General features: G+C 34.5%; 2 protein-coding genes across 2 annotated transcripts in view; both read right to left on the minus strand.

Moving 5' to 3' along the window:
- LOC132600734 (homoserine dehydrogenase-like) overlaps nucleotides 1-26,436 on the minus strand; it is an 81,400-nt gene that overhangs the window by 26,088 nt on the left and 28,876 nt on the right. The gene's annotated exons all lie outside the window — the stretch shown is intronic.
- Nucleotides 6,225-7,784, minus strand: LOC132600730 (agmatine hydroxycinnamoyltransferase 1-like). Its single transcript, XM_060314068.1, has one exon. The coding sequence runs from the start codon at nucleotides 7,694-7,696 to the stop codon at nucleotides 6,371-6,373; it is 1,326 nt and encodes a 441-aa protein (XP_060170051.1). The 5' UTR covers nucleotides 7,697-7,784; the 3' UTR covers nucleotides 6,225-6,370.

Genomic DNA, 26,436 nt, shown 5'->3' on the forward strand with positions numbered 1-26,436 from the left:
AAATAGAATTTCCGAGTTTGCACCCGAAAATAGAAAAAATATATGAAGTATTTTTTTTTAATATATGAGCTACACAGTATAAATCTAGACTAGTCATACCCAAAAATAAATACAGTACTGAACAAAAAGGGAACTAATTGGAAATAGAATTGTAGACAAGTATTCTCCAATCACTTAAAAATCAGAAAATGCAAACTTACACTATGCATTCGTGATTGGTGAAACGCAGCTCAAAAGGAAGTAAAAAGTAGTAGTAATACAAATCACATGCTCTAATAACCAAAGTTTAAATATTTTATCAAGAAAATAAGAGCCCAAGACTTTTGTAACCCCAAAATAAATTTTTGGAACCAAAATAATTCATTAAAAAAAAAGAACGTAAATAGGCTTCACGCACAGATTATGTGCGTAAAAGGACCAAAGTGTAGTTTTACACTAAAGTCCTTTTACGCACAGAATATGTCCGTAAAAGAGCCAAATACCCCACCCCAGCCTTTATTCTTTAGAAATCAAACTGAAAATTAAGCTTTTCTCCATACTTTGACTGAAAATTAGTCACGTTTCAAAACACCGGAATATAAATATTTTATATAGAACTTAATATTTTTTTTAGCGTACAATAATGTCGGCTCATTACATCAGGTATACCTATATGTTTGGATCGTCGTTTTAGGGGTTATAAAGTGCTCCGAAGTAAGTTTGGAAACTTGTTATCTTTAAGTTTTTTTTGGTACTTTGACCGAAGATTAGTCACGTTTCAAAACGTCGGAATATAAATATTTTATATAAAACTTAATATTTTTTTTAGCGTACAATAATGTCGTCTCATTACATTAAGTATACATATATGTTTGGATCGTCGTTTTAGGGGTTGTAAAGTGCTCCGAAGTAAGTTTGGAAACTTGTTATCTTTAAGTTTAATTGTCATATTTTATAGGGTTTTAATTAATCTAGGACCTCGCATGAGTTATTAATAATCGACAACAAATACTAAAATAACTAATTATCATTAAAAAAATAATACCCAAAAATATATATAATATTAACATAAAATGTACATTTTATTTATAAATACACAATCTCCTAACGCCTAAGGCCAACCCCACCACCCTCACTATCATCAGGATCCTCTCTCCTCCTCTTAATGATAGGATGATCTATGCCATGATCATCATTTCTTCCCTTCTTCAGGTCCTGGGTGAAAATATGCTTCCTGTAGGAGATGATGGCGGTCGAAACCTCAGTAGCCTCAGTAGATGACTCAATCGGAGGAGACTGGACCACAGGAGCAGAAGAATGAACCTGAAATAACATATAAACAATTTAATGTTTCATAAACTAAACATGAAATAACATATAAACAATTATTTAATAAATTATTTCTTTGTAAAAAAAACAAACCTGTATGTCGACGGCCTCCTGAGATGGCTGGTCAGAGGGCTCCTTAGCTGGTTCCTCAACTGTATCCTGAGCGCTACCCAGAGCTGTAGCTGGAGGTGGAGACGGGTCAATCTGGATAGGCGGAGACGGGTCCACAAGCGCAGAAGAATGAACCTATAATACATGTAAATAATTTAGTTTAGATTAATAAAATAATTAATTAATACATTATTTTATTGTAGAAAAACAAACCTGTGTGTCGACGGGCTCCTGAGATGGCATGTGAGAGGGCTCCTGAGCGGCCCGCGGAGCCGGAGATGCAGATGGTGTCATAGGCCCGGCTGTAGAACGAAGAAAGTAGTCATCGAAAATAATATCCAAGTCCTCATCTCCGCTTCCCATATGCAGATCACCAACTGGCACCTGCGGAAATGATGCCCAAGGATCATAATGTGGGAACATCTCTGGCGTATATCCAGGTCTCTGTGAAGTCGACGGCCTGGAAGAAGAAGGGGTATCTGTAGCCGACGGAGCCTGACGGGCTATATCGTCAGGCTCATCTACTAGACCTCTGCCAGCCCGACCACCTCCGCCAGCCACATCACCTCTGCCAGCCTGACCACCTCTGCCAGCCCGACCACCTCTGCCAGCCAGATCACCTCCGCCAGCCCGACCACTTCTGCCAGCCCGCCCACCTCTATCAGCCCTACCACTCACAGAAACACCCTCTGGTACATCCTCATCGACACGATGCCACTCTTGTGCCTGTGTCATACCAGTGTCGGTAAGATGAACTATCCGTGCTGCATATGCCGCTATCCCGGAGTCGGTGGATTTCGTAAGGGGAATGCTCTCATGGCGTATCATCAGAGTCATCCATAGCTGCATATATTTACAAATTTTAAGAATTGAATAAATTCATAAAGTAATACATAATAAGACGACGATTGAATAAACTTACCAGCGCCTCGTACGCTCCTGAGAGTGATGCATATCCTCGGCCATCAGGACGAGGCATCGAGGGGTTGGCAATCAAGGAGCGATTGATATGCATGTACCAAGTCATGTACTCATGGATCAGAGTGTCATGTCCGACCGCCGCTAGAGTCGTCATCCTCACATTCCATGCATTGACTTCCTGGTGAATATGCGCCCGCCATGCCGCACTGTCGATCGAACGCTCGTCCCTGGTGTAGTGATAGTTCTCCCAATGTGTAGCCGCGGGTATGTTCTGCACATGCCCAAACTGCCGTAATACACGGTCGGGTGCGTGATGCTCAACGATATCCATATGGATCAATGGACACCGTGCAGTCCACATGTGCTCACCAGCCCTACAAAACGCCGGCAGCTGACCCAAAATCTAATCATACGGCGTCCATATGAAAGCCTATAATAGGATTTCAACTAGTTAACAATAAAAGACTAACAAAAATAACAAACTAATGTTAAATTAAAAAAACTTACCTCGGTCACCGTCATGCGGTCCAACTGATCCCTAAACAAGAGAATGACATGGTGCGTCTCCACACCTCTGGTACAGCCCCGCGACCATCTCCGTACGTATGGCATATCTTCAGCAACATAATCATCGGGAGGGTGAGCAGCTATGGGCTGAAAAGGTCTCAACCTAGTCCACACCCATATCTGTCATAGTCATCAAAAAAATTATTTATCAGTCGTCGTTTCGAAAAAATATATTTAGTGTTTTATCTACACACACTTAAATATATTACCTGAAGAAGAGGGCTAAATGCAGCGACCTCAAGCCACTCGCCCATAGAGGCTCGATCAAATCCTCTGTACATGTAAGCCAGGACAGCGACGCCCCAACTATAACATCCCAGCTACTCTAGGTCCTCAATAAAGAGCAGATACCTAATGCTCATATCTGCACCCGACGTGTTCGGGAACATGATGCCCCCGAATATGATGAAAAGATATAAGCGAGCATGTCGGTCAACATCAGCCTGTAGCGTCGCCTCGCTAATCGGATGCTGCAGATCTACGAGGCGCAAGTGAGCATGAAGGGAGGACCGCAGTAACCGACTCCGTCCACGCATATCCCCCTGTAGAGGCTCGAAACCAGTGAGCCTAGCCATCTCCTGACGATACGGCAGCATCTCCGGAGGCTCCACTCTATACAATGCCTGTCCATCAATCTGTAGACCATAAATCACCTCGACATCCTGTAGGGTGATGGTAGCCTCGCCAATGCGGAGATGAAATGTATGGGTCTCCAGTCGCCAGCGCTCAATCATAACTGTCACTAAAGCCCTATCGTGCACAAACCGACCAACCTCGATGCACCGGTAGATACCGCCCTGACATAGTATATCTATGACACGGGGATGTGAGGGAATAGCCTCTAGAATATCTCATGCTGACTCCCCCAAACGGGTACGGACCACTCTATTAGAGGATACTGGTGCATCCCATACATACCCTACCTCTCTGTTGTCGAAGGGTCCCGGCTCCATGGTAGTGTCCTATTTATTTTAGGCATTTTAAATTAATCATTAATAAATGAAGTAAGGATTAAAGTGGTATATTTTTAACGCATTTTAAATTAATCATTATTTTTTTAATTAATCTCTAATACGTAGTATTAGTTATGTAATCTTTTACCGAGAAATTATACAAAGGATTGAATCCTAAACTAAGGATTTTCAATTTCTAATTAGCAAATAAATAAATTAACAATTAAAGATATAAAGATTAATAATTAACAAATCAAAAAATTAACAGTTAGCTAGCAAACAATTAGCATATAATTAATAAATAAACAATTAACTAACTAATCAAATAATAAAAAATTAATTAGCATATAATTATTAAATAAAGCGAGAAACTAACTAATCAAATAATTAACAAATTATTAACAAATAAACAATTGGCTTAACAAAAACTAAAAAAATAATTAGCTAGTCTAACAATTGAAATAACTAATCTAACAATTACCAAATACTAAATAAGCAACTAATAAACAATTAACATTTAGCAACAACTAAACAAAAAACAAATTAAAAAAATGAAAATACGAGCTGAAAACAACCCTTTTGCGCACAAAAAAGGTGCGTAATTTTTTTTTTTTAGTCCATATTCACACAATAGTAATGCTTAGGTTAATAAATTAACAATCAACAACAAATGAAGAAAAGAATTAAAAAAAATGAAAAACGGGCTGAAAACAGCCTTTTTACGCACAAAAAAAGTGCGTAAAATTATTTTTTCGCTCACATAGTAATGCTTAGGTTAATAATGTAATAGAAAAATGGTAGTGAAGTACCTAGATTGACGCTTTGATTTTGAGTTTTTGAATTGAATTATACGCCGCTTTATTGCGAAGAAACTTATTCCTAGACTTCAATATACCACTTTTGGGTTGGAAATCAACAAGAAAATGATGTTTTTGATCGCGTGGGACCTCGGAAAGGGACCTTTAATGGTTGATTTTCGTTTTATTTTTCGAATTCGGGGGGGCCAGTGGGGAAGACGACGGGCTCGATATATTTGACTCTTTTACGCACATAGAGCCTGTTTGGATGGGCTTATGCCTATAAGCTGCAAACAACTTATAAGCTAAAAAAAAAGTTGGGATAGTCTAACTTATTTTTTTTTTGGCTTATAAGCTGTTTTCAGCTTATAAGCTGCTTTAGATAAGCTAAGTCAAATGGGCCCAATTATTTTTTTGAGCTTATTTTAAGCACAAAATGACTTTAAGTTGGCCAGTCAAATACTCAAAAAAGCTGAAAACAGCTTATAAGCAACTTATAAGTCAATCCAAACGGGCTCATATTCTGTGCGTAAAAGGACTTTAGTGTAAAACTACACTTTGGTCCTTTTACGCACATAATCTGTGCGTGAAGCCTATTTACGTTTTTTTTTAATGGGTTATTTTAGTTCCAAAAGTTTATTTTGGGGTTACAAAAGTCTTGGGCTCATAAAATAATAGTCCAAAAAGTTACTTCATTTGACTTTTCAAATAGTGTAGTAATTATGTCATTGTAATCAGTGACGGAGCCAGAATTTTCATCTAAGGGATTCAAAAATATGAAGTAAATACACGAAGAAGCCAAGGTGGTTCGACATCTATTATATATACATAAAAAAATAATTATAACCTTATATATACACTATAATTTTTTACCGAGGGGTTCGGATGTACCTATGTAACTAGCCTACCTAGCTCCGCCCCTGATTGTAATGGTAACATGCAATAGATGGATAAAGTATAAATGCATTGAATCTTGTGTGGAACTTCAGTTTCTTTGTACTGCGACGTAGGAAAATTGATCGGGGTAGACAAACTCATTTAAAAAAAAATAAAAAAAATACATCAAGTGAAATAATTTCAACCAAGAAAAGTGGTGCATGGTTCTTTATAAATTCCTTTTCTCTTTCAAAAGTTTTTCATAGCTCATAAGTGGGGGCCAAATGACTTCAATTTCCAGTGTTTCACTACATGAAAATCAAACATGAAGGTTTTGTCAAAGAAGGAAATAGCCTACGCCAGTGAGGGGGGAAAAAAATCTTTCTATCCTTCATAAAAGTTTTGGGTTCAATCTTTAGAAAATAATATACTGGTAGCAGTGACGGAGCCAGGATTTCCGCCGAGGGAGTTCAAAATATAAAAAAGTAAACATACGAAGAAGCCGAAGGGATTCAATATCTACTATATATATATAAAAAATAATTTTAATCTTATAAAAATAGTATTTTTTTCGGCCTTAGACAAGTATTCTCCAATCGGACACCAAATATAAAACCAAAATAATAATAAAAAGGAAGAAGGAAATGACCCTGGGAATATATAGAAAAACAACCAAGCACTCTTTCATCACTTAATAATCAGAAAGTGCCAAACTTACATTTATTCTCCAAGATATACTGAACATCAACATGACAACGCACATAATAAAATAAAAAAATCAGTGGAAAAATTAATAACCAAATTGTTAATAGGCTACAAACAACACAAGTTTGCTTCTCATTTTGCTTTCAAATCAAGAGAGTAGCAAATTTCCTTGAAATTTGCCAAGTTGTCTTGATATACAGCAATAAAAGCATCAATGCTTCCATCTCCAATAAATGATGGCACAAGAAACACCAGCCCTTCTATTGGATAATAAGAAGGCATGAACACAAAAGGGCAACCAGTACCAAAATCCAAGTCATAAAATGGAAACCTCAACCAACTCTCAACTTCAAAATTGGGATAATATGAATCTTTCTCGATGTCTGCGCTTGGGATTAAATCTTGTGTGACTTTGTGATTTGCAAAGTCAATAAATGACTTGAAATACTTGTCATCTACTTTAGTAATTGCATCATGAATTATGTTTGTTGCATACTGAAGTGGCTCATCTAGTAAGTCTTTCACTTTTGATGTTGGAAATGCCCATAGAACTAAGTTGCCAAAAAATTCATCCGGAACTCGAGGTATAATTCTTCTACGTCCATCGACCGAGATTCTTATTTGGGTAGTTTGTAACGCATCTAGTCCGCGTGATTTTGTAATGACCCTCCATAAATGGGCCATTAGACTTTCGAACGTGCTATAAGCCCACCCTTTTCCATTCATGAAAGAGGCGTTCGCCTTGAGTTTCCCTAGGAACTCAAGTGTGAAATGGACTTTGTGCACGATTATGGTTTTCTCTTTATTTTCATTGTTGACGTTGACCAACGACTCCTCCTTGTTTACTAAATTGGACACAAACTCGGCCCCCACATGGTTGTACTCGATGAGTGGAGGGTCCCGTGGGCGGAATATAGTGCGGTCATTCAATGGGAGGGGAGTAATTTCGACCCTGCGGCAAGCTTGACCCCACGAGACGAAGAAGTTACTTGCCGCGTGGCCATCAGCTATCATGTGGTGGCCGGTGAAACCAACCACCATGGAGCCACACGTGAACCTCGTGACTTGAACTTGGATCAACTCCACTACATCCTTTAAGCTAGGATGTAAGGAGAGCATAGAAGGGGAAGGTTTTAAGGGCAACACTTCATCCAACGTGGCGTCCATAGATGCCTCGATGAATCGAACACCCTCGTCATTGAGAAAAACCCCACGGTTCCCCTCCTCGTCTTCACCTATTCGCCCGGCCCATTCCCTATAAACCGCTAAAGTTTTTCGAAGTCCCATTTCAATAATGGAAGTTGGAGGGGTAGGTGGCCTATAGGCATAAATCAAAGCCATTAGAGTATCAAATGTGATATTGTCAAAGACATTGAAAGGAATGTGAGTTGTAGTTGAAGGTGGAGTTCCTTCATACAAAGGCTTGATGATTCTTGAACTCTCAATTTTCACATTCATGGTTACTAAGTTTTTTTTTTTTTTCGGTGCTTTCTGTATAGGGGTTTTTTTGTTTTTTTTTGTTTTTGTGATGTCAAAATTCAAGGCGCTAGTTGGCTTTTTATATAAAAAGATGACACCCTTTATTTGGGGGGTCCATTATTTTTTTTTTTTTTTGAGAAGTACAATCAAATAGAAGAAATGTTTTTTTTTTTATTTCCTCAAAAAGATTGCTTTAAATATTGGCAACAATTAGAAAGTTTGGCTAGCACTTGTAGATGGAATAACTGTAGTTTTGTACTCCACTAAAATGCCAATTCCAAAATCACGTGTTTGAATTATCACCTCAAAGCCACCTCCTTCACCAACTGCATGTTACATTCACAAACTATCATTTGAATATTCACGAATAAAAATTTAAAATTTATCTTTTGCGAAATATAAGTTAGAATATACGTGTTCTCGTGGTTATAATTTAAACTCGGGATTGTCTTTAATAACACGAAATGGTCTAATTGTCTTTAATAGCACGAAATGGTCTAACTTTTCCCAATTAAATACTCCCTCGGTTTCATTTCATTGTCCAATCAAAAAGCATTTTCTATTTTCCACATCTACTTGCAGAAAATTGTGTCTGGCCATTTTTCAAGTGGGAGGGGAACATAAGAAATTAAGAGAGTTGCTAAATGGCCACAATAATTTGACCCAAATTTGGCCACATTTTTGTAAAAATCATCATAACCTCTATTGTACAATTTTAAATTAAGATAAACTTTGAGAAAAAAAGATAGAAATGACATTAAGTAAGCATAAATTATTAAATTTGTCCTAAATAATCATATGAATTTATCTCATTTGGGTCATTGTGGCCAAAATAGTGTGGCCGAAAGACCTTTTCGATAAATTAATACTAATTCTATCAAAATTTGATTTCAGCCCTATGAAATAAATAGTGCTCGTTCAGAGTGCAATGCTCCTCATAGAAAAAACTTTTGTTACAATTTTCAAAATATAATCATCATAACAGATCACAAGCGTTCATTTTTGACAAACTTATTAGATCGAAACTGTTCAAACGTATATTATTTAAGGGATCCTTTTAAGTATATTCGCAAACATAAGATAACATTTTATCATTTTCTCTATATATCATTAAAGATACGAAATTACACACACAAACATATGTATATGTTACCTTCTAAACGTGTCTCAAAAAATTCACTTACACCCCTAAAATTTACAGATATTGATTTCCTTACCCCTCCTATTGCATGCAATTGACCAAACTTATATCAGCAATAGAGATGGAGTAATACAATGTGTCAAACTTAAATGGCTAGCACAGTTTGCTATATTTTTTTTTCCATCCGTTGTTAGGTACTTATATATTTTGAAACCTGACTAATATAAAATTTCGATAAAAAATTCCACTTTAATGGGTAAATAGTGGGGATGCTTAGGTTATGCATCAAGTTTAGAAATAATACATTGGAGTTTTCTTAATCCGTTTATAAATCCATTAAAATTAAGACTTTGGTTTTAGTGACATCCCGAAAAGAAAAAATTTGAAATGGAATCCAGAAAAGAAAATTTTAAAAATATTAGTATAACAAAATTGAACAGGAAAGCCAAACAACATAACACGTACTATCACCAGTGGTGGAGCCAGAATTTTCACTAAGAGGTGTTAAAATATAAAGAAGTAAATTCAAGAAGAAGCCAAGAAGTGTCAATATGTAATATATATACATAAAAATAAAAAAATTACCTAGTTACACAGTGTAATTTTTCGACGAAGGGGTGTCAGTTGACACCCCTAAACTACATGTGGCCGCCACTGACTATCACATAAGCTTTCGTACATGATTAGCCAGATACAAGTCTAATACAAACACATCTCAACCTTAAGGTTAGTGCAAATTCAGAAATTTTGCTAAGCATATTCAAAATTTAGTTTACACTAAATAAAAGGAATAAAATTTAACCTATACGTATAGTTTAATTATTTTATAAAAGGTGTTCCACTGCCGGTTATTGTTCCAAAACACTGAAAATTGAGTAGAACATAAAATTTTAAAACTGAATCAAAATTTGGATTTCAGTTATTTTAATTTGTAAGATCATACGAATGATAACGCTCTCTAGCTAGTGTCCAGTAAGGGAGGAAAACCATAAAAGGTTGTGGTAGGATGCGTAATAACATTTCTCTTATTTTTAATCAGAGGTTTCAGATCTGAATCTTGATAATGAAAAAACTCTTATAGGGAATATTTTTTCTTTAATGGACTTCACCCAACGCGGATTTGAATTAGTTGGAACCTTAAAATATTAGCGGATACTGAGTGGAAATAAAAAGGAAAAAAAAAAGGGTGGGGGGGGGGGGGGGGATAATGAAAAAACTCTTATAGGGAATATTTTTTCTTTAATGGACTTCACCCAACGCGGATTTGAATTAGTTGGAACCTTAAAATATTAGTGGATACTGAGTGGAAATAAAAAGGAAAAAAAAAAGGGGTGTGGGGGGGAGGGGAGAGAGGGGAGGAAAGGGGTGGGGATGGAATTGAATAAGAATAAAATTCAATTTAATGTGATTATGACAAGTGAGACTAATGAAATGTGAATCCCCAACTACCATGAATTATTTTATTCAATTCAAGATTTTAATACATAGTTTTTGCTCTAAAAGTAGCGGTATAAAGCAAGTTAATCCCTCCTAAAAATATCTTCCATTCGGAGTTAATAGGAAAAGTAATATTCTTCTTTTCATCCCTCCTATAAATATCTTCCATTCGTTTTTTTTTTTGTTTTTTTACAAGAGTCTTAATTCCGTTGAAATTGTAAAAAAGGAAGTGATTACTCTCTCTATTCTAATCTATGTATATTATTGCTTTTCATTCATTAAATACGCAACTTTTCAATTCCAATATATGACATATTAAGATCATAAGATTCATAGGGTGTTATATTTTACTCTTCCTCAAATTTTTTTGGTTTAGAAGAACAAATGCAAACATTTTCGTTATTTTTTAATCTTTTACTATCAATATAATAATAATAATAATAATAATAATAATAATAATAAAACGGAGTTAATATTAGATAGTACTATGCGGAAGAAATCTTTAGCAATGATGAATTTAAGATACTAAACCAAGAGGAAGTTTTAGAACGTTTTGAAAAAGTCACAAAGAACTTTACCCCACATTTTTTTAATAATAATTTTACCTTTTTTCTACTTTTCTTTATAATATTACAAATTAATTATTTAAATTATTAATACGTCGGATAATGTAACAACATAAAATGATCAATGTCGTAACATTATATAATATAATACTCGCCATGAAATAATGTGTTAGAACCATTCAAACAATCTGTGAAAGCATTGAATGCTGGCTTTATTTTCATCCACTCTTTTTTACACGTTCTAGCACATTAATTATATTACCGTCAGTCACTTCTGTATCGGGATTGAAATAAGAAGACGTCATGCGGAAGCTAACAATTATAAACATTAACAACGCTAAATCAGAAACAAAGAGTTATACCTAGAGAAGCATAATATTTTAATATGTCAATTGACCTACATATGAAAAACTAATATAAAAGAAAGTATAAAACTATCGAAAGAATGATCTCCTCCCTTAAAAGACTCGTTAATACTAAAGAACTACTTCGTGAATGTTATTGTGTTATTGTTTGAGAAGAAAGGACATTCAATTTATGAAATTCCAAAACTTTCCGTCCATGAAAAGAATTAGTATTTCTTTTTTAAAGAAATACAATTATGGTAAACTCTGGTATTTAAGGTAGAAAATTCAGGACAAACTCTAGTAATTTCTTTGTATAGTATATCCATATTGTTATTTTTAAATACAATGTTTGTTTTGATTATACTTAAATTTTATTGCATTGTATCGTTAAATCTATCGTTTTGTAAAATAACGTCTCATTTTGTATGAGGACTGATCTAGTGTGATCGCGTCGTTACTTTATTTTATTTTTTCATACATTGTTATTACTTATTACTAAATGATTTTGTTTTAATCTTTACCCTACCCATTTTTTTGGTTAATATAATAACTTTACCCTGTCCTCTATTTTTTTATAATATTATAATTTATTTTTAAATTACTGAAGCATGACGTTACTTAAAACAGAAAACGATTTAGTATCCTGACATTATGTTGATCAAAATAATATAATATAATATAATACTTGTCGTGAAATAATGTGCAGCAACCATTCAAACAAGTTGAGAAAGGATTGAACGGTGGCTTTCTTTCACCTACTCTTATTTAGATGTTAGTACTAGCGAGAGAGCATATTATCACCAGTCATTTCTTTGTCCTTTATTTTAAAAAAATGCAGTCTCTACTCTCCACATCCTGTAGAAAAATGATTGGTCATTTGCCTATTGTGAGGGGAACATAGTGAAAGAATTGTCCACGTTATCATGGAAGGCTGTGATAAAGTGCTAAGGGGTTGTTTGGTTTGAAGACAAGTTATATTGAGATCAATTATTCTGATATTATTTTTTATTGGCTATTTGATAAATTATATTAAAAATAACATGCATTGCATAGTTTCCAATAAATAGTTGTTTGTTTACAGGAATATCCTTCAGTCTGACAGGCAAAGAGGGGTTTGAGGGACCTAGGGGTATTTTTGTCATTTCGTTGTTTTCTCCAGGAATTGGTAATCCGGTACTATTATTCCATCCTCTTGAAGTTTTAAGTTATACTATGGAGTGGTCTTTATGTTATACCGGAATTAGTAACCAAATAAAGAATAAGACAGTTTAAATTTTTTTATCCCAATTATGTCTATACAACATACCAAACGTTCCCTAAGTACTCGTTGGGATTAGAACGAATTCATATTTGGAGACGAAGATTTACCTTTTTATGTTAATTATTCCCCTACCCAAAATGAGCTAGTTATTTTATTCATTTCCTTCAAAGCGTATGACACTGAGAAAATTATACAAGAATACAAGTGATAGTGATAGGAAATGCTGAATCTTCAAAGCATAAACCAATGGGAAGACTTGCCCTTTTCACAAAGAAGAAGTAGAGACACGGCTGTCTCATTAATCGACTCCCCAACTACCATGAATTATTTTATTCAAATTTAAGATTTTAATATAAATTTTATACACTTTAAAAGTAACGTTATGAAGCAAAATATATTAACTAAATCAATATCAAAAGGACATGATAAAAAAAAATTACGAGAATCTTCTTCTCTCTCTCATTTTTTTTTCACCCAATGTTCAGTACCTGTATTGAAGTCGCGACTAATTTAGATTCGAGCGCATAAAGTTCATTTAAAGGAAAAGCGCTCCTTAACAAAAAAAAATCGTACACAGAATCGAATACGAAATCTCCGATTAAGGATGGAAAGACCCTACGCATCTACCACAACCCTTATCGGTAGAATCGTCTCTTTATCCATTCGATTTTTTAATGACTCCAAGAGAACCATAATATAAAAAACCTGCTCTTTCTTGGTTGAAGATCATTAGTTGTTTTCCTTTTATTTTAATTAGTTTATAATTACAACCTTCGGATTTCATCTTTTATATAGATAATTAGAATTAATTTAATTTAATTGACGGTTGATCACAAGTCCATGTGGGTTCGACATCTAATTTCTAAAATTACTATATTTTTAATAGTGATGTCTCCCAAGTGTCCCTCTTTGTCTTCTCTTAGATTTCCAATCATTACACATCATAAAATCAATTAATCATGACTAATTCTATTTTAGTTTTTTTTTTTCCCCCTTCCATTTTAGGAGGATTTATAGTGTTTTCACACTTCCCCTCCAGTGTGACTCGAACCCAGGACCTACCGGTCGTGAGTGAAGGTGCTTAATCACTGAGTCATCCCTCACTTGTCCTATTTTAGCTTTAAACTTTTGCTGCCACGTTTTTTTCACTTCTAAATTCCTTGTTCTTTTTGCTTCTTACTTCATCCAATTTTGCTATGATATCTTCATCTTCGCAACGACGTAGTTTTCACGTAAAGTATCTAAATTCAACGGTAACACACATGTATTAGTTCGTAATGCAAAATTAATAATTAGTTAGGTGTGTTTAGCTTAATTCGTCCTCTAAACAACATAAAACATGGGTAATATACGGCGGTTAAGCGTATAAATACGCCTAACATTAGTTACATAAAAGAAAATAAGTAATTGCTCACTTCATTTTAACATATGTGTTCTTTTTAAATTAATTTATAGAAGAATGTCACTTTCTATAGTTAATATATACTACTAACTCTTTAATTTCAATATCTGATCACTTGACATGTTAAGAATCACACGAGTATACATTAGACACATATTTAATTTAAAATCACAAGTAAAAAGTTTTCAGGAGTGGTTTGTCCATAGATATTGTATAAAAAAATTTGAAATAATATTTGAAAATTATTTCAACTATGTGATTGTTGATTAAACTGACCGATTATTTCAACTTGAAATATGAAATTTGAAATCTGAAAAATAGATTTTCAATTATGTTTTCACTTCGAAACACAAATAGACCTCTAAATACAACTTAACTTCAAATATTATTATTTTTCAAATATCATCACGTTTATGTTCATAATCTGCCTACTTTAAAAAAGTTACGTGTCCAGTTAAAATACACATAAAATAAAATAGAAAGAATATTAAATATGTGGAAGTTAATCTGTAGCAATGAGAAAGTTTTAACACGTTTTAGAAAAGTCACAAAAAACAAAATTACCTAACGAAAAGGCTTTAGCACGTTTTAGAAAAGTCACAAAGAACCCAAAAAACAAAATTACCTAACGAAAACATCTATATCACTCGAGATGGGAACCACAAAATTGAACCTTCACGGAAAAAGAATATAAGAAAAAATAAAATAAGACATTAATTTTGTTGGACCAGACAAAGCACGTGTAATCATACTAATTGCCACAAAATGGGAATACGCCTTACTCACATGTGGTTATAACTTATAATTAGGGACCCCTTATAATTACTTGCAATAATTAGGTAATATACCGGTCCTAACTCCTAATCACGGGCAATTGTAATTAATAGCGATAATTAGGACACTTGCTATATTTTTTTTTGTTTTCATCCGTTGTTAGGTACTTTTATATTTTGAGACCTGACTAATATAAAATTTCGATAAAAATTTCCACTTTAATGGGTAAATAGTGGTGATGCTTAGGTTATGCATCAAGTTTAGAAATAATACAATGGAGTTTTCTTAATCTGTTTATATATACATTAAAATTAAGACTTTGGCTTTAGTGACATCCTGAAAAGAAAAATTTGAAACCGAATCCAGAAAAGATTTTTTTTAAAATATTAGTGTAACAAAATTGAACAGGAAATCCAAACAACATAACACGTAATATCACATAAATCTTCGTACATGATTAGCCAGGTATACACCAGTCTAATACAAACACCTCTCAACCTTAAGGTCAGTGCGAATTCAAAATTTAGTTTACACTAAATAAAAGGAATAAAATTTAACCTATATGTATAGTTTAATTATTTTATAAAAGGTGTTCAACTGCTCTCTATTCTAATATATGTATATTATTGCTTTTCATTCATTAAATACGCAACTTTTCAATTCCAATATATGACATATTAAGATCATGTAAGATTTATAGGGTGTTATATTTTACTCTTCCTCAAATTTTTGGTTTAGAAGAACAAATTCAAACATTTTTGTTATTTTTTAATCTACGATCAAATTAATATATATATATATATATATATATATATATATATATATATATATAATAAAACGGAGTTAATATTAGATAGTATTATGTGGAAGAAATCTTTAGCAATGATGACTTTAAGATGCTAAACCAAGAGAGAGTTTTAGAACGTTTTGAAAAAGTCACAAAGGACTTTACCCCACATTTTTTTAATAACAAATTTACCTTTTTTCTACTTTTCTTTATAATATTACAAATTTATTATTTAAATTATTAATACGTCGCATAATGCAACGACATAAAAATTAAAATGATCAATATCGTAACATTATATAATATAATATAATACGCGCCATGAAATAATGTGTCACAACCATTCAAACAATCTGTGAAAGCATTGAATGCTGGCTTTATTTTCACCCACTCCTTTTTAAACGTTAGAGCACATTAATTATATTACCATCGGTCACTTCTAAATCGGGATTGAAATAAGAAGACGTCATGCGGAAGCTAACAATTATAAACATTAACAATGCTAAATCAGAAACAAAGAGTTATACCTAGAGAAGCATAATATTTTAATATGCTAACTGGCCTACATATGAGAAACTAATATAAAAGAAAGTATAATACTATCGAGAGAATAATCTCCTCCCTTAAAAGACTCGTTAATACTAAAGAATTACATCGTGAATGTTATTGTGTTGTTGTTTGAGAAGGAAGGATATTCAATGTATGAAAGTCCAAAACTTTTCGTCCATGAAAAGAATTAGTATTTCTTTTTGAAATAAATACAATTATGGTAAACTCTGGTATTTAAGGTAGAAAATTCAGGACAAACTCTAATAATTTATTTGTATAGTATATCTGTATTGTTATTTTAAATACAATGTTTATTTTGATTATACTTAAATTTTATTGCATTGTATCGTTAAATCTATCGTCATGTAAAGTGACGTCTCATTTTGTATGAGAACTGATCTAGTGTGATCGCGTCGTTACTTTATTTTATTTTTTCATACATTGTTGTTACTTATTACTAAATAATTTTGTTTTAATCTTTACCCTACCTTTTTTTTTGTTAATATAATAACTATATCCTATCCTCTATTTTTTTTTATAATATTATAATTTATTTTTAAATTACTGAGGCATGACATTACTTAAAACAGAAAACGTTTTAGTATCCTTAACATTATGTTCATCAAAATAATATAATACTTGTCGTGAAATAATGTGTAGCAACCATTCAAACAAGTTGAGAAAGGATTGAACGGTGGCTTTCTTTCATCCACTCTTTTTAAGATGTTAGGTGTCGATTGGTGCATGGTAGGCTGGGATATCCCAACACTAATTTTTTGTATCATATTTGGTAGGAAGTATAAATTTATCCAGAGATAAATTTATACCTCCTACCAAACATAGTACAAAATGAAGCATAATCCTAAGAGTGGGATATCTCACCTTATCCCACTTATCTCGGAATTATTTTATAACATCTTTTAAATAGTATAAAATAATTCTAAAAAATTGAATAAATTAATCCCGAAATTATAATTTTGGGATAATTTTAACTACCTACCAAACGAGCACTTACTACTAGCGAGAGAGCATATCATCATCAGTCATTTCTTTGTCCTTTATTTAAAAAAAACAAAAAAATGCAGTCTCGACTTTCCACATCCTGTAGAAAATTGATTGGTCATTTGCCTACTGTGAGGGGAACATAATGAAAGAACTGTCCACGTTATCATGGAAGGCTATGATAAAGTGCTGAGAGGTTGTTTGGTTTGAAGATAAGTTATATTGAGATCAATTATGCTGATATTATTTTTTATTGGCTGTTTGATATGTTGTATTAAAAATAACATGCATTGCACAATTTATAATAACTAGTTGTTTGTTTATAAGAATATCCTCCTGACAGGCAAAAAGGGGTTTGAGGGACCTCAGGGGTATTTTTGTCATTTCGTTGTTTTCTTCAGGAATTGGTAATCCAGTACTATTATTCCACCCTCTTGAAGTTATAAGTTATACCATGGAGTGGTCTTTATGTTATACCAGAATTAGTAACCAAACAAAGAATAAGACAGTTTAAATATTTTTATCCCGGTTATGTCTATACAACATACCAAACGTACCCTAAGTACTCGTTGAGATTAGAACGAATTCATATTTGGAGACGAAGATTTACCTTTTTATGTTAATTATTCCCCTACCCAAAATGAGCTAGTTATTTTATTCATTTCCTTCGAAGCGTATGACACTGAGAAAATTATATAAGAATACAAGTGATAGTGATAGGAAATGCTGAATCTTCAAAGCATAGATGAATGGGAAGACTTGCCCTTTTCACAAAGAAGAAGTGGAGACACGGCTGTCTCATTAATCGACTCCCCTTTAAAATTCTGATTTTTTTTTCTAAATAGAAAGATATTAACTTTTTGAAATTGACTAAAACAAAAAGTGCATTATATAAATTGAAATGGAGAAAGTATCATTTTAAGATTTATAGATACTAATTAAAAAATATATAATAATTTTAATCATAAGAATATTATTTAAATTAACTGTCATTTCTATGTAAAGGTCTCAGTTAATAATCTACTAGGTGTAATAGTAAGGGCAAAAAGTAATACTTTTCAATTTTTAAATCGTCAAATATTTTAAAATAACTCAATCTGTCCTGATGATTAAAATTTGAAAATAAACTACTAATTTTATAATAAAATATGTATTTAATATTGAACAAATGATTTCATCACTATAAATAGATATAGATATGACCTATTAACATACTTTTGTGTCACGTCAATGGATAATGAATTTACTTTGAACAAATCTAGGCGTAGGTCATAGGAACCCCACAATTTCTTAATTTGCGATTGTCAAACGTAGACAAGTTGGATGAGGTAATTGGTATTATCCCTTTAATTTTCTGGTTGGTAATATAAATTTTATATACTTTAAAAGTAACGTTATAAAGATAAATATATTAACTAAATCAATATCAAAAGGACATGATAAAAAAAAAATTACGAGAATCTTCTTCTCTCTCCCATTTTTTTTCACCCAGTGTTCAGTACCTGTATTGAGGTCGCGACTAATTTAGATTCGAGCGCATAAAGCTCATTTAAAGGAGAAGCGCTCCTTAACAAAAAAAAAAAAAAATCATACACAGAATTGAACACGAAACCTCTGATTAAGGATGGAAAGACCCTACGCATCCACCGCAAACCTTATCGGTAGAATCTTCTCTTTATCCATTCGATTTTTTAATGACTCCAAGAGAACCATAATATAAAAAACCTGATCTTTCTTGATTGAAGTTCATTAGTTATTTTCTTTTTATTTTAAATCAAAGCCATTAGAGCATCAAATGTGACATTGTCAAAGACATTGAAAGGAATGTGAGTTGTAGTTGAAGGTGGAGTTCCTGCATACAAAGGCTTAATGATTCTTGAACTCTCAATTTTCACATTCATGGTTACTAAGTTTTTTTTTTTTTTTTTTTGGGTGCTTTCTCTAGAGTTTTTTTTTTCTTTTTTTTTTTTTCTGACGTTAAAGTTCAAGGCGCTAGTTGGCTTTTTATATAAACTAGACGGCCTATGCCCGTGCGCAACAGTTTAGATTATAGTGCATCTATGTGTATGTAGTTGGCTTTGAATAGTGATTATATATATATAGTATATATTATGTTCAAAACACGATTAATATAACATTGTAGTTTGTGCTCCGTATCTAAAATTTTATTATATTAATGTTTGGTAAATAAGTGTTGTAAGCACTTGTTTTCTGTCAAAATGACTGAAATACCCTTAAAGCTGTTAACACCATAATAAGTTGATTTAAAATATTTTTAAACTCTAAAGTTGATTCAAATCAAAAGTAATTTATATTTTAAAATCACTTCCACTATAAAATGTTTATTTAAGTTAATTTTTTATAAATACATGTTACTTAAGGGGGGTGCATGAGCTAAAAGAGACACTTATTTTGAAATGAAGGGAGTAATATCTTCTTGATTTATTTCATTACCAGTGAAGTTGCCCGCGCTTCGCGCAGGTACGAAAGACAATGATTTTACAAATTGACACTTTTGAGTTTTTTTTTTCTTTTTTTTTTTTTAGAAAAGAAGAAAATAATTTCTCATATAACCTGGATTAATCTTATATTTATTTTAATATTTTCTTTTCTTTTTCTCTTTGAGTTATACATTTGACTTCAATAACCATTCAATCCAAGTCTAGGAATAATAAAAAATAAAAGTAAAATATGTTAAGAAATATTTGGAGAAATGCAATGTCCGATGTTGGACTTCATTCCAACTTTTTCTCCCTTTATAATGTTTTATCCTTTATCTCCTATGCGTTCTTATAATGTTTTATCCTTTTATCTCCTGTGCGTATCTCCTATGCGTTTTCATTACTTATTCTTTCTCTTACTCCCCTATTTTTTTGCCTCACGTTTACAGAAATCTTTATTTTTCGTTGTAAAGACAACGTAATTATATAGGAATTAACACTAACACTAGAAGCAATTTCTTCGAAACCAACGAACTTAGATACTAAAATGAAAACACAAAATCAGTGATTTACAACGAGCTTATCATCACTGATTCTACTGAGAGTTTCAGCGTAGAAAAAACACAAGTATGCAGAAAAAATCCACACGCAAGATGAAATAAAGCTAAATTACAATTTGTAGAGCAAAATCAAAGAATAAGGAAGAAGAATACCTTAGATCAGTAGAAACTTGAAGAACTCAAGCGATTTTCAACATTAATTTTAGATTTACAACCTTACATTTTTTAAGAACTCAGCGATTTGGGGAAATTTTAGAGAGAGAAAGAGAGTGAGTGTGGGAGTGAAGAAAGTTCTGGGTTTTGTAGAAGATGATGAACAGAGATCGTGGAGGCTGCGTTGGTGTAGAAGAAATGAGAACAAATCGTGAATTTTAGGGCTTTAGCTAAGAGGGTATTTTGGGAATTAAAATAAAATATAAGGGATATAAAAGTAATTTTCATGGTCAACGAAAATGGCTTTAAGCCCTAAAAAAAAAAGTTAGGATTTCCAACTTTTCATTTTTGGGTGACTTTAAGCACTTTATAACTTAAATTTAGCATTTTAAGTTGGTAGCCAAACACTACAATAAGCTAAAAAGGGCTTATAAGTTGATTTGACCAACTTATAAGCCCATCCAAACGGGCTCTAATTCTATTTTAGCTTCAAACTTTTGCTGCCACATTTTTTTCACTTCTAAATTCCTTGTTCTTTTTGCTTCTTGCTTCATCCAATTTTGCTCCAATATCTTCATCTTCGCAACGACGTAGTTTTCACGTAAACAGTGGCAGACCCATGTATAACTTTTGGGTGCTCCAGCACCCATTAAACTCAGTCACGGAGTGTATAGCTGTATAAAAAATATAAAGGAAACAGATATAAATAGTTAATAGAACACCCCCGAACTCAAAATTCCTGGGTCCAGCACCCCCGAACTCAAAATCCTGGGTCCGCCACTGCACGTAAAGTATCTAAATTCAACAGTAACGCACATGTATTAGTTCGTCATGCAAAATTAATGATTAGTTAGGTCTATTTAGCTTAATTCGTCCTCTAAACAAGATAAAACATGGGTAATATACCGCGGTTAAGCGTATAAATACGCCTAACATCAGTTACATAAAAGAAAATAAGTAATTGCTCACTTCATTTTAACATATGTGTTTTTTTAAAATTAATTTATGGAAGAATGTCACTTTCTATAGTTAATATATACTACTAACTCTTTAATTTCAATATCTGATCACTTGACATGCTAAGAATCACAAGAGCATACATTAGACACATATTTAATTTAAAAGCACAAGTAAAAAATTTTCAGGAGTCGTTTGTCCATATATGTTGTATCAAAAAATTTGAAAATTATTTCAAATATGTGATTGTTGATTAAACTGACCGATTATTTCAACTTCAAACATGAAATATGAAATTTGAAATCTGAAAAATAGATTTTCAATTATGTTTTCACTTCGAAACTGTTACATCCCTCGTGTTCATTGTAGTAGGACCCATGGTTTCCTAGTCGGGTATGCCCTTGGAATAGAGACCCGAGTCCGAGTTTAGAGGTAGAAAATGTCTTACCCTGTGTACGAGGGTACTAGCAGATATTCCTGGCAATTTATAGAGTTAGAAGTTGAACGAATCGAATTGACGTCACCTGAACTGAATTAGAAAAACCTGCAGGACACCAGTCATGATCGACGGGTCGTCGAACCTGTCGACGGGCCGTCATTGTGCGGCGTCTACAGGGTTCCGCAGCCATGCATTCTGCAGGCGCAGGTCGACGTGGACCGTCGACACGTCGACAGGTCGTCGACCCGCTCGTCGAACCGGACCACTGAAGCATTTAATTCTCTGAGTATAAATACGTGGTCCACGACTTTATTTCATATTTCTCCCATTCACAGATCAGAAAACCCTAATATTTTTATCTCCCAACATTTATGGCATATTAGTGAAGATTTGACAAGACTCGGACCCCGTAAACCCGAGCTTGTGAAGAAGAAGGTTGTTTCTAGGGTTTCTCCAAGAATGGGGAGCTTAGTGAGTTGAAGTTAAAGTGATTCTTGGGATTCTTGACCCCTCAAGGTATGTAAATGATTCCTACCCTTGTATTTGTGTTTACTATCAAGAGTTTTAGTGATTTTAGGTAAAGAGAAGGTATTTGTGGAATTGATAGATTGATGGAGGGCAAGGTAGTGACATGAAACTATTTTAAAGAAATGATTGGGGATGGATTTACGTGTATTTGGATATATATATATATAGGTGTTATCATTGTAAGCTTATAAAGGAGATAGTCGTCTATAATTCGTTAAGCTTTATACGTGCTCGGGGATGATTAGTAAGCAAGGCAAGTAGCCTAATTAAGGCTTATGTTATCGTAATTGTAGATTTATAAGTTCAGAAAGTAGAAGTTGGGCGATTTGATATACGTCAAGGTATGTTAAGGCTATTCCTTCTTTTCTTTGGCATGATCCTATGATGTGAATCGATAACGAGTAAATGATTTTCCATATAACTCTATTCTTATAAGCACTAGGAGAAATACAGTTTTGATGTTTCCATATCCCGGCTATGGTATTTCCCTATATGGAGATCCTGTGATTTCATGTCCTAGTAGTATGAGTTCAGTAAGGCCCATGAGAGGCCAATTGTCGTTATATTGTTTTGAGAATCCGTTCGTTCAGTTCTATTTGTACTATGCATTCACTTTCAGTTCTCATGAGTACGAGCGAAAAGCACACTTGACAGGGGGTGAGGGTGCGACCTGTGATATTACGTTTTATATGTGAAAGGCACGCTTGACAGGGGGTGAAGGTGTGGCCTATGAGTGGTCCATGAGTGGCCTATGATGTTGGGGTATATATACACAGGTGAAAGACACACTTGACAGGGGGTGAAGGTGTGGCCTGCGATGTGGCAATGAGGTGTGTACCCACTAGATATATATGTATATAGATGCATGTCCATGCTTTCCGACATACAGATTTAGTCAGACGCAAACAGATAGTAGTTTATACATATTCATGCAGATAGTCATTTCAGCTTATGAGTTCAGATCTTATTCATGATTTTTATATATATATATATATATATATATATATATATATATATACATGTTGTCTTTATGCCTTACATATTCAGTACATTATCCGTACTGACTCCCCGTTGCTCGGGGGGCTGCGTTCATGCCCGCAGGTACAGGCAGACAGGGAGGTGGTCTAGCTTAGTAGGACCCTTATCTAGCAGAGATTAGTGCACTCCATTCGATCTGAAGTGGCAGTCTATTTTGGGTAGGCCATTCTTTTAAGATGTATATATAGATGGGTACGATGGGGCCCTGTCCCGTCCTTTCTACAGCTTTTATTCCAGTAGATAGTTGTATGTAGTGGTCAGATGATGTCGCCTTGTCGGCTTTTGTTCTTTTGTGTACAATATATGTAGCAGCCTAGATGGCTTGCACTGTTTTTTCGCATGTTGTGTGTATATATATGCAGATTGTACAGAGTTCTGATGTTCCCTTTTTATGAGATCAGTTTATGCCATTATGGGCCCTTGATGTTTAGTAAGATTCAGTTATGAGAATAAGGGTGTTTGGTCGCTAGAGGTCAGACTCCCGTCATGGCTCATCGGTTTGGCTTGTGACAGAAGTGGCATCAGAAAGAAAATACACCCTTTATGATCACAGGCGATGGAGTACTCAGGTATCGAGGTAGATTGTGTGTCCCTAGTGTTGTAAGACTCCGTCAGCAGGTTATGGAGAGGCACATTACTCCCGCTATTCTATTCATCCAGGCTCAACAAAGATGTACCATGATCTCAAGGAAGTTTATTGGTGGGATTGTATGAAAAGAGATATAGCAGAATTTATCGCTCAGTGTCCGAATTGTCAGCAAGTCAAAATAGAGCACCAGAAGCCTGGAGGTCTATTGCAGGCTATGGAAATCCCAACATGGAAGTGGGAGGAAATTAATATGGACTTTATCACAGGCTTGCCTTGTACTCAGCGGAAGTATGATTCGATATGGGTCATAGTTGATAAGCTTACAAAGTCAGCTCATTTTCTGCCTGCCAGAACTACTTATGCAGCCGAGGATTATGTGAAGCTTTATCCTAAGGAGATTGTATGACTTCATGGTGTTCCCACGACCATTATTTCAGATAGGGGAGCACAGTTCACAGCTAAATTCTGGAAGTCTTTTCTGCAGGGATTGGGGACTCAAGTGAGTCTTAGTACTGCATTTCATTCGCAGACAGATGGGCAGGCATAGCGTACTATACAGACCCTTGAAGATATGCTTAGAGCTTGTATACTTGACTTTCGAGGCAGTTGGGATGATCATTTGCCTCTCACTGAGTTTGCTTATAACAATAGTTACCATTCCAGCATTCAGATGACTCCTTATGAGGCTTTATATGGGCGGAGATGCAGATCGCCCATAGGATGGTTCGATGTCGGGGAGAATCAGTTAGTAGGCACAGACTTAATTCAGCAAGCAGTTGATAACGTAAAAGTTATTAGAGAGAGGTTGCTGATAGCTCAGAGCCGACAGAAATCCTACGCAGATAATCGACAACGTAAGCTAGAGTTCAAGATGGGCGACTGGGTGTTCCTGAAATTTTCGCCTATGAAGGGAGTGATGAGGTTTGGTAAGAAGGGTAAGTTGAGCCCTCGATATATTGGGCCATATAAGATCATTCGTATAGTGGGTGCAACGGCATATGAGCTAGAATTGCCTTCGGAGTTAGAGTCGGTGCATCCAATATTTCATGTATCTATGCTTCGTAAGTGTATCAGAGATCCTTCAAGAGTGGTACCAGTGGGTGATATCTAGGTGACCGAGCAGTTAGCGTACGAAGAAGTTCCAGTGGCTATAATGGACAGATAGGTCCGTCGGTTGTGGACCAAGGATGTAGCCTCCGTTAAGGTCTTGTGGAGGAATAAGAATGTTGAGGAAGTAACTTGGGAAGCGGAAGAGGCAATGAAGACCGAGTACCCGTATTTGTTCCCAGCAGTACAGGAGGTTCAGTCTGAGGCATCATCGCTTCCAGGTATTATTTCATTTCAGTTATCGTGATTGGTCGTGTGAGGCCATAGTATTGTGTGTTATAGTATGTGGCCCTGTGTGGCATTATTTTGGGTTGTTGCGTGTAGGGTGGATTGGTATAAGTACAGAGGAAACTCTGCCGAAATCTTTATAACCTAAGGATTGTTCGAACATTCGAGGACGAATGTTCTTAAGGGGGAGAGAATGTTACACCCCTCGTGTTCATAGTAGTAGGAACCATGGTTTCCTAGTCGGGTATGCCCTTAGAATAGAGACTCGAGCCCTAGTTTGGAGGTAGAAAATGTCTTACACGTGTATGAGGGTACCAGCGGATATTCCTGGCAATTTATAGAGTTAGAAGTTGAACGAATCGAATCGACATGATCTGAACTGAATCAGAAAAACCTGCAGGACACCAGTTGTTATATCCCGTATTTTTGAACCTCGGAGCATCTGTTGGGGTGGGGCCCACATACCGAGATTTTTTTTTGGAACATCTGAAAAGTCATATGAATCACATATGTAAAGTTAAACACAACTCATGAAGTACCTTTGGACCAAATCAAAGTGGAAACCCTCCAAACGAATATTTTTAAGAAAACGTTTTCGGGTGACCTGACTTTGGGGGGCAAAAAACTGTATTGTAAGTTTGGAATTTCGAAAATACCTTAAAATAGAAGTTGTAGATAATTGAATTAGCTTTCAATCCATAGGTCGTGGGTTCCTACGTGACGTCGGTACAAGGAGTTATGAACGTTTTAAGGTCGAAAGGTCAGTGGGCTAGGCCCAACTCGGGACCAACCGAGTTGGCCCAAAAAAAAAAAAAAAAAATTAGGCCCAATGTTTAAGGGGTGGCCGGCCAAGTGAGGCCCAACCCATGGCTTTAATGAATATTTCCATGTGCTAATTAATTATAAAGGGATCACTATCCCTTAGAAGGTTCAAGAGACTTAGAAGAGAAAGAAGAGCAAAACAAGAGCAAAAAAAAGAAGGCATTTCGGGTTTGGTGTGGAAAATTCACCACCAAAAATCTTGCTCCTAAAATTTTTCTTTTGTGGTTTTCCTACTAAGTTAAGGTTCCTTTGTAACTTGGTATAGTTGGATTGGAGTGGGGAGCATTAGAATCACCAAAGTGATCACATCTCCAAGTGAAGAAGACTTGAAGAAAAGGTAAGAATTTCTACCTTTTTATTGTGTTATGAAGTTTTGATTGTGTTGTAGTATATAGAAATGTGTTGATTGTATGGAAAAATGGAAGTTTGCAAAGTGGGTGTGTGTTGTAGGTGTGTAGCCGTGGGTATGCACAATTGTATAGCCACAATGTGTTGAATTTATGTTATATTCTAGTTGTGATTGTGATGAAATGCATATGGGAATTGAAAGTTGGATGAATTTAGTTGATATTGGAAAAAATAGGCATATGG

Source organism: Lycium barbarum, chromosome 6 (genome assembly GCF_019175385.1).
Source record: "Lycium barbarum isolate Lr01 chromosome 6, ASM1917538v2, whole genome shotgun sequence".
NCBI lineage: Eukaryota > Viridiplantae > Streptophyta > Magnoliopsida > Solanales > Solanaceae > Lycium > Lycium barbarum.